This window comes from Salmo trutta, unplaced genomic scaffold (genome assembly GCF_901001165.1).
Source record: "Salmo trutta unplaced genomic scaffold, fSalTru1.1, whole genome shotgun sequence".
Classification (NCBI taxonomy): Eukaryota; Metazoa; Chordata; class Actinopteri; order Salmoniformes; family Salmonidae; genus Salmo; species Salmo trutta.
Genome location: NW_021822911.1, coordinates 762,899 through 772,446, shown reverse-complemented (window position 1 = coordinate 772,446; position 9,548 = coordinate 762,899). Strand labels below are relative to the sequence as shown.

The 9,548-nt window shown below is 41.1% G+C and overlaps 1 protein-coding gene across 1 annotated transcript; it reads left to right on the top strand.

Annotated features, from left to right (window-relative positions):
• Nucleotides 1-580: 580 nt before the first annotated feature.
• On the top strand, nt 581-5,740 carry LOC115186396 (zinc finger BED domain-containing protein 1-like). The gene is made up of 3 exons (XM_029746041.1): nt 581-684; nt 1,085-1,201; nt 4,782-5,740. Exons 2-3 carry the CDS (start codon nt 1,198-1,200, stop codon nt 5,738-5,740), a joined length of 963 nt encoding a protein of 320 aa, XP_029601901.1. The 5' UTR covers nt 581-684; nt 1,085-1,197.
• The last annotated feature ends 3,808 nt before the right edge of the window (nt 5,741-9,548 follow it).

Genomic DNA, 9,548 nt, shown 5'->3' with positions numbered 1-9,548 from the left:
CTTCATTTGGAAGCTATATTTAAGTGACATTTGGGAGTAAAGACCACACCTTAAAACCCCTTCCCTCTCTCATTAACGTCAGTATTATACACACCTGGCATGGTACATCAGGTGAGCAGGAGCACTAATTAAGGTTATACGACATACAGTTAGTATGATAACTAAGAGAAAGGGTAACCTAGGGTCCATACAAATAGTACAGTTTAACACCATGTTCACTGGCCTGACAAAATACAGGTGGGAAAAAAATGAATTAGGAAGAGAATGTGTTTTTACTTTCATCATTTCAAAAACAACAACCAGACAACTCCTCTCCTCTTCCTGTCCTTCCTGTGAGCTGGTCGGCTAAATGGACTCCATCTCTGGAAGGGAAGAGAAAAACAACAACCAGACAACTCCTCTCCTCTTCCTGTCCTTCCTGTGAGCTGGTCGGCTAAATGGACTCCATCTCTGGAAGGGAAGAGAAAAACAACAACCAGACAACTCCTCTCCTCTTCCTGTCCTTCCTGTGAGCTGGTCGGCTAAATGGACTCCATCTCTGGAAGGGAAGAGAAAAACAACAACCAGACAACTCCTCTCCTCTTCCTGTCCTTCCTGTGAGCTGGTCGGCTAAATGGACTCCATCTCTGGAAGGGAAGAGAAAAACAACACATACAAGCTTAACATAAAAGAAAACCATAAAAGGTGAGATTTATGTGAACTAAATACTGCTTGTATAGTGTAGTTAGAGGCATAAATATTGGAACAGTGCAGTAAAGTTGGTATTACTTGCTGTTTACTCATGGAATTTGTATTTCAGAGATAAAGATGAATATGACAGGAAAATATTTAGACAGTAAACTGTTGTTTAGGGATATTTTCTAACCTAGAAACAACAGCTGTACATTTGCCTCATATTAATACTTTGATCTGAAATACCAATTAGCCTACATGAGTATACTGTAAAGAATGACCTACTTCACTGTCGCAACACTTATGACACTACCTGTGATGTGGAGAAGAAAAAAAACGTACCATTGAACTCGGCTTGGAAAAGCAGCTGATACATTTTAACTTTGACTGCTGCTTTTCTTTGCTGAGGCAGCCTCTTCAGGGTTGGCACCAGGCTCATGGCAAAGAGGGTCTCTTCATCCTCCTTCCTGTGAGCATCAGGTTGGGCTGCATCCCTCTCGACGGCTTGGAGGAGCCTCTGCTGAAATGAGTTGAGTGGATCTGGAGCCTTCGATGACGCCTGGTGTGACGTTGTTCCTCTTGGTTTCTCTCTCTGTTTGTCTCCACGGCCACATCCTGTTCAACGAGGTCCTCAGTGGTCACTTCCGTGAGGTTCATAATAATCTCAGGTGGTCCTAGATCCAGAGGTGCTTCCTCCATTTCATCGTCTTCCATGGCTGCACCGATGGTGGTCATACTTGTGGATGATGTAGACATTGTAGAGGGTCTCGCTGCACCGGTGGAGGCGATGGTCGCAGTTGTAGGTGACATTGATGGTCTTGATGCACCGGTGGGGACAACACTTGTGGATGATGTAGTAGAGGGTCTGGCTGTAAAATTGCCACTCGTTGCCCAAGGCACAATAAATGGATCCAGAAAAGAAAGAATGTGTCAAAGCGCCAAGGCTGCTGGCCTGAAGCTGCTGACCCAGACCTCTTCTTCTCTTTCTCTGCCCTTCTCTCTCTCTGATACCTGTCCCTGAGTCCTCTCCACTTCCTCCTACAGTCTTCTTCTACATAGACATGATAAGCCAAACCATTACCTAGCATACCTATAGTTATTAGATAGCTATCATGGATATGTCACCTACTGTACACATAGACACACACACGGTTATCTGACCAAATTATCAGGGGTACAGTAGTATCTACCATTTCTATGACTATTTATGACATACACACTCACTCTTTCAAACATGATTATTTGGTAAAGTTATCAGGGGTAGTAACTAGCATAATTTATTTGACTATTTCTTTCACACACACACCTCATTGGCTAGGTTAGCAAGCTAGGTTAGCTAGCTAGCTAACTAGCCACATCTAGCACGTGCTCACTACTAAACTGACCTGGCAATCCTACTATCGTGGACACTTGTCTCCAAGCAGCATTTTTTTGTGTTTATGTCCCTGTAGCTGTCAGCAGTTGTGTCAAAAAGACACGGTTTTGAGGATACTGCGAAAATGATTCTCTCCTCCATGTGTACAACCGCATGCGACCATCTGCAAAAGGTTCCTGCGTCAGTATAGTTGCCTAGCAGCGCAAAATGTTACGTAGCAGTGATGCAATGACGCAGTCGGTGTGTTCGATGCGTCAGTATAGTTGCCGAGCTGCGCAAAATGTTACGTAGCAGTGATGCAATGACGCAGTCGGTGTGTTCGATGCGTCAGTATAGTTGCCGAGCTGCGCAAAATGTTACGTAGCAGTGATGCAACGACGCAGTCGGTGTGTTCGAAGCGTAAGTGACCCGTTATACAAAATAAGAATTGTTCTTATCAGCCTGACTAGGGCTGGGCGATATATCGATATATATTTTAAATGTGATATGAAATTAGACCATTTCGCATATATCGATATAGTTTGCGCTTTGATCCTTGCTCCAAGCAAGCTGCAGACCCGGAGCTCTCTGCGCTGCTCCCCGCGCCTCCTCTTTCATGCACAGAGGGCGGAGGGGCAGGAACAGACACTTCAACAAACATGGAGGAAGCAACAGCGTCTGCGGAGCGTTTTGACGAGGAATTGGTTAGTAAAAGAAAAAGCATTGGCTCAGTCATTTGGAGATGGTTCGGATTCAAAGTATCAGATGAGCAACAAAATCACGTTATATGTAGGCAGTGCCATAAAAAAAGTTCCAGCACTACAAATCTTTTTCACCACCTAAAACAGTGGCACAAACTGCAATACGAAGAGTGTGTGAAACTGCGCGCTGCAGAAGCCCCAGCCGCAAGCCGTCGACAACCCGAAAAAGCTCCAGCCCCGAAACAAAGCTCACTGCAAACTTCATTTTCCCGCAGTGTGGTGCCTAATGAAAAGAAAATTGGCAAGTGGTGTACTATAACTAAAGCGGTGTCCTATCACATTGCTAAAGATATGGTCCCTGTTGCAACTGTGGAACAAGTCGGATTCAAAAAGCTACTGAAAACTATGGACCCGAGATATGAGCTTCACAACTACTTTGCACGAGAAGCACTGCCACAAATGTCCACTGAAGTCAGGCAGAGCCTTGCTGACCGGCTCGCTAACGGGACCCATTTTGCGTTGACCAGCGATATGTGGTCGAGCAGGACATGTGAGCCTGAGATGATGATGAAAACAGCGTCGTGTCGTCTCCAAAACAAGTTATTTCCCCCCCCAGGATCACACCGGTGAGCATATAGCTGAGGCCTTGCAGGACGCAAGCTGGGAAACTCCCGAGAAAAGCATCCGGTTGCTATAACAACCGACAACGGGAGCAACGTGGTCAAAGCGGTGGAGCTGAACGAGCGGCTGAGGATGCAGTGCTTCGGTCAGACTACACTTGGCTATTGGGGAGTGCAGTGTTTTAAGGACTATTCACACATTTTACTGATTACAATATTACTTTTTCATTCTTTTTCCTTTGTGTCTTGTCTGCAACTTTTTTTTGTTTTATGCTGCTGTCTTGGCCAAAAAATTGATTAAGTAGATTAAAATATTATTTTTTCATTATTTTCCTTTGTGTCTTGTCTGCAACTTTTTTTGTTTTATGCTGCTGTCTTGGCCAAAAATTGATTAAGTAGATTAAAATATTAGTTTTTCATTATTTTCCTTTGTGTCTTGTCTGCAACTTTTTTTGTTTTATGCTGCTGTCTTGGCCAAAAATTGATTAAGTAGATTAATAAAACACAAAACATAAAGTACTTTAAAGAAAAAAACATTAAAATATTTTTTTTTCATTATTTTCCTTTGTGTCTGCAACTTTTTTTTGTTTTATGCTGCTGTCTTGGCCAAAAATTGATTAAGTAGATTAATAAAACACAAAACATAAAGTACTTTAAAGAAAAAAACATATTCAAATATTAGGTTTTCATTATTTTCCTTTGTGTCTGCAACTTTTTTTGGTTTTATGCTGCTGTCTTGGCCAAAAATGGATTAATAAAACACAAAACATAAAGTACTAAAAGTAAAATCACTTACAATACAGGATGGTAGATTTCAGAACCATATTTATTAGGTTATTGGATAAGAATTAGTGATGCATTGATGTGTTTACCACTTTAATGTTACAGCTGGTAAAGGTGAGGTAATTATGACTTTAAAATGCTGGTTAGCCTGTTGATATCATCAAGGTAACATATTTAGTTATTATGATAGACTATAGTTTTTTCTCTGGATTGAAAGAGCCAACTGCAAAGTAACTAGAAACTAATGTTGACACGTAGGTAGGCCTAAACATTGTGGAGTTTTTAGTGGAGTAGAAATATGAAGTAGCATTAAATACTAAGCATAAATACTAAGAACAACAACAAGAACGAAACATGAGTAAATGTACATACAGTATAGTCATCATTTATAAATTATACAAAAATAATAATACATAAAAATCACTTACAGGATTAAAATTCAGAAAATAAATGAATATAATATTTGATATTTATGATTAGGACTGGCGTTGATTAAAAAAATAAACTATGAAACAAGAAAATATTAATGTAGAATTTTTCTAAAGCTTGATTTTGGAAAGCACTTAGTTGTATGAGTGTGTTAAAGTGAAAACAGAGTCAAATTTCTCGCATAAGCACATTTGTTTAATAGTTTTTTTATGATTCTGACAGGACATGGCATGAATGACAAGCGCGTCACCCGGGCCATTTCTCTGTGCAAGAGAATTGTAAGCTGTTTTTCGTACAGCTGGAAGAAAAGGAGACATCTTGCTGAAGTCCAGATTCAGCTGGGTCTGCCAAGTCACCAACTCATAACCGAGTCTGCCACACGCTGGGGATCAAGGCAGCAGATGATAGAGAGAGTCCTGGAGCAGGAAGGGGCACTGGCCAAAGTCCTGTCTAATGACAAAAAGACCAGGCACCTTGTCCCTACCTGGCAGGACTTAGAGGTCCTAGAAGCAGTCCAAAAGGTCCTGAAACCTCTCCAGGACTTTACCGATGCTTTGTCAGGTGAGGAGTACGTCACTCTATCATATGTAAAACCTGTGCTGCACCTTTTTAACGACAGTCTCCTGGCATGTGAAGAGGGTGATAGCGAGCTTTGCAAATCGATCAAGACCAGCATTGTTGAGTACCTCAACCGCAAGTATTCTGACCCAGCCACTACTGACCTATTGGAGATGGCTTCATTTGTGGATCCACGCTTCAGGGCCACCTATATCCCAAGTGAAAAAGTTGATGCATTGAAGCACAGAGCTGTCTTGGAGGTGGAGACGCTACTGGCTGATCAGAGCAGCTGTCAACCGCCTCACCTACGTGTGCCAACTGAGCCTGAGCCTGCAGATGGAGAAGCAGCAGTGGCACCAAAAGCTAAGACACTGGCAAGCTTCTTCAAGCAGCGCACAGCCACCACCACTGCGCCACCAACCAAGAGGGAGGCTATTGAAAATGAACTGTCAAGTTACTTGCAGTCAGCAAGTGTGGAGAGCGACACTGATCCCCTCAAGTGGTGGAAGGATCATGAAGTTGTCTTTCCAGCTCTGAGCCACCTGGGGGAAAAAAGTATCTCTTGGTACCAGCTACCAGTTCACCCTCCGAAAGGGTTTTCAGCTGCAGTGGCAATATGGTGACCTGCCACAGAGCATCTCTGAAGCCGGATGCCGTTGACAGGCTGGTGTTTCTCGCACAAAATCTTTAAACGAAGGAGGACACGCTTGTCTTCTAATGTCTACCTCAAGACAGCATTACTGTTTATCAAAGTAAAAAAAGAGGGGGAAATGTTTATTGAGTTGATAGTCTGTTTCTTGTGCAACTGGTTGAGGCTGGTCAGATTAGAAATTGAGTTAACAAAAAGCAAATGGTAATCTCAGGCTGATGTTTAAAAAACATTTTGTCAAACTGAGCACTTTATTTTGTTCTTTATTTATATATAATTGCTGCCCTTACTAGGATTTGTCATATTTTATTATTTTGTAATGTTCGTTATTTGCATCTGTGGATTTGTTAGAAAGGAGAAGAAATCTGTAATTTGATTTTAATAAGCCATTTAAAGTTGTCAAACTAAAAAAAAGTTGACTTTTCTCATAAATATATATAATATTTATTTCAGAAAAAGAAAGGCCTATTTTATTTTATAGGCTATTTTTGTTTAAGATATTTGTATTTATTTAAATGTGCACCTTATGGAGCTTTGATTTCAGAAAAGGTTCTCCTGTTGTTATACAGTGTTTATGTTTACATGTTATTGTTATTTGAACAGCTGAGCATTTAATCTGAACCAGGTGAAGAGCCCTGTTTATTATTTATTCATTTGATTTTTCAACTGTTCACTGAAATAGCCGGTTTCAATAAAACTACTTGAGACATGTCATATCTGGCTTTGACTTTGACTGAACATTTGCTCTCACTTTGCGGAAAAAATATCAGGATATATATCTTATATCGATATTCAGCCTAAATATATCACACACAGGAATACACACTCTGAGCCTGCACTTGCATGTTTTGCTCACCTCATTCTTAAAAAAAAAACTAGGTTTGAGTTGTGGTATCCACTCAGATTAAAGGTGGGTTCATCTGCTCCATTCCCGAAGTGTGGTCTCCCTCAGATCCCAAGTTAGAGGGATCCCTCGTGCACCATTTACCCAGGTCGTCAGGAGTCAGGTCATTTACCCAGGTCGTCAGGAGCCAGGTCATTTACCCAGGTCATTTACCCAGGTCGTCAGGAGCCAGGTCATTTACCCAGGTTGTCAGTCACCAAGTCAAGATTCACGTTCCCATCGCCAAATGTGTTTGTTAATTTCTTTAATATCAAATGAGACAAACTTATCACACAAGTCAGAGTTATACTTAAACTAAATCTTTATTCACTTAATAATAAGGGAGCAGGTCAATACAACATACAATTATAAAGTGAATCAATTGAGTGCCCTACGATAATGATGGCTGGTCGACGAATCACCCCCAGATGATTCATTGAGAGCCCTGAGACAAAAGTACCAAGGTCTTTTGCAACCCTTTCAACCTACATGACCAACAACAGATGTATAGAACGGGTCACAAGGTTAAGATTTGTATGAAAGATACTTATAATTCTCAGCAGACAGTATCTGCTGTAGAAACAGTACTCTTTGTGTAGAGACCAGGGTCTGGCCCTGGGGTCATCTCTCCCTGGTACCATATAGAACAGAAACATTAACTCATGCTCTGGAATGCAGTCTCTTTAGGTTTTATCACCCAAAAGACATTGTAAATCTCCTGTCAGTGTTTTCTCCCAGAGGCCCTTCCTCAGTAGAACACACAGACACAATAGTTATAAGAACCCTCTATTCTGTTGCATAAAACAACCATTTGATGCAATAAAAGTATTATAACATAATCTTGCAATTTTGCTCTCAGTGTCCACTGAAAGTTGACTAGTAACAACAACTGGGACGTAAAAGACACCCACCATGAGACCCACTAAATCTGCCCAAGAAGAGAGAAACAAAAGAAAAACCCACACCAAACCTAAAGACAGGAAGCAAACCAAAAAGGTGGAGCAACTAAAGGTGTTGACTCTCCACATCTATCAAGACAACTGGAGCACTGGGCCAGACACTCTTAAATAGAACCTGGACCAGCTCAGGTGAAACACCTTCCCACTAACGAGATGGACAAGCCAGCACAGGTGTAACACATACTGACTAACGAGGTGACACCAATCAGTGCGTCCTACGTGCTAACGAGCTAGACGCGCTAACGAGCTAGACGTGCTAACGAGCTAGACGTGCTAACGAGCTAGACGTGCTAAAATCCAAACCTCAAAACATAAATGGAAAAACCAAAGACTAACACCTTAATAGAATGCTTAAGAGAATGCTTACCACCAACAGAAAACAACTTCCATTTCACATTATAATCAACTACAATGCTTCACCTTCACCAATATAAACATGGTGTCTACTGGCTGTCAACAATTAAAAACAAGAAGAAAAAAAAAACACTAGCTTCTAGAACATTTCTAAATATATATTTTTCTACAACCTTAATTTTTGAAAAACTCACTAGCTTCTAGAACTATGGTCCCTTTGGAACGAGCCCAAACAAAACTCATCTCCAATACGGAAAAACGTGCAGTCAAAATAAGATCCATGGCAACTCACTGGCTAAACACAAATCTTTTTGACTGCCCAACCTTGAGACAATCAGAAACTAAATTGTCCTCACCATGGACACAAGCACCAAAAACGCTGTTGTTTTGACAAGTAGCAATAAATCACTGATATCGATTAGGGTGAAAATCAGGTTGTATGTGCTGTTGAAACTAGCACAACTAAAACACTTGGAAATGGGAGATATATTTCACCTCACTGATTAGAGGACAACCTGCAGAAGACAGTCAGCTACATTTTGGAGAGATGCATTTAAATTTAGGGGTCGCTAAACAAAGGAACACAACACTTATTTGTCATAACTCATCGATATCATGTTGAAATCAATTGTGCGAGAGGAGGGAGATGAGGTTGCAAGTCCTGTTAAAACTAACAGCTCAAACACACGGAATCTGGGAATAATGTGTACATCACTTGTTAGAGGACAACTTGTAGAAAACAGCTAGTTTAGTCAGACTGCTAGAGTTTGTAAAACTCTTTCCACATTGACAACAGCTATAAGATTTCTCGTGTGTGTATTCTCTGGTGTTGAGTCAGATGGCCAGATTGAACAAAACTCTTCCCACATTGATCACAGCTATAAGGTTTCTCTCCTGTGTGTATTCTCTGGTGTTTAGTCAGACCGCTAGAGTTAGTAAAACTCTTCCAACATTGACCACAGCTATAAGGTTTCTCTCCTGTGTGTGTTCTCTGGTGTAATGTGAGCTGGATAGATGTAACAAAACTCTTCCCACATTGAGTACAGCTATAAGATTTCTCTCCTGTGTGTCTTTTCTGGTGCACTGTCAGATGGGTAGATTGACAAAAACTCTTCCCACATTGACCACAGCTATAAGGTTTTTCTCCTGTGTGTATTCTCTGGTGTTGAGTCAGACTGCTAAAGTTAGTAAAACTCTTCCCACATTGATCACAGCTATAAGATTTCTCTCCTGTGTGTATTCTCTGGTGTTGAGTCAGATTGCCAGATTCAACAAAACTCTTCCCACATTGACCACAGCTATAAGGTTTTTCTCCTGTGTGTGTTCTCTGGTGTTTAGTCAGACTGCTAGAGTTAGTGAAACTCTTCCCACATTGACCACAGCTATAAGGTTTCTCTCCTGTGTGTGTTCTCTGGTGTAATGTGAGCTGGATAGATGTAACAAAACTCTTCCCACATTGAGTACAGCTATAAGATTTCTCTCCTGTGTGTCTTTTCTGGTGCACTGTCAGATGGGTAGATTGACAAAAACTCTTCCCACATTGATCACAGCTATAAGGTTTCTCTCCTGTGTGTATTCTCTGGTGT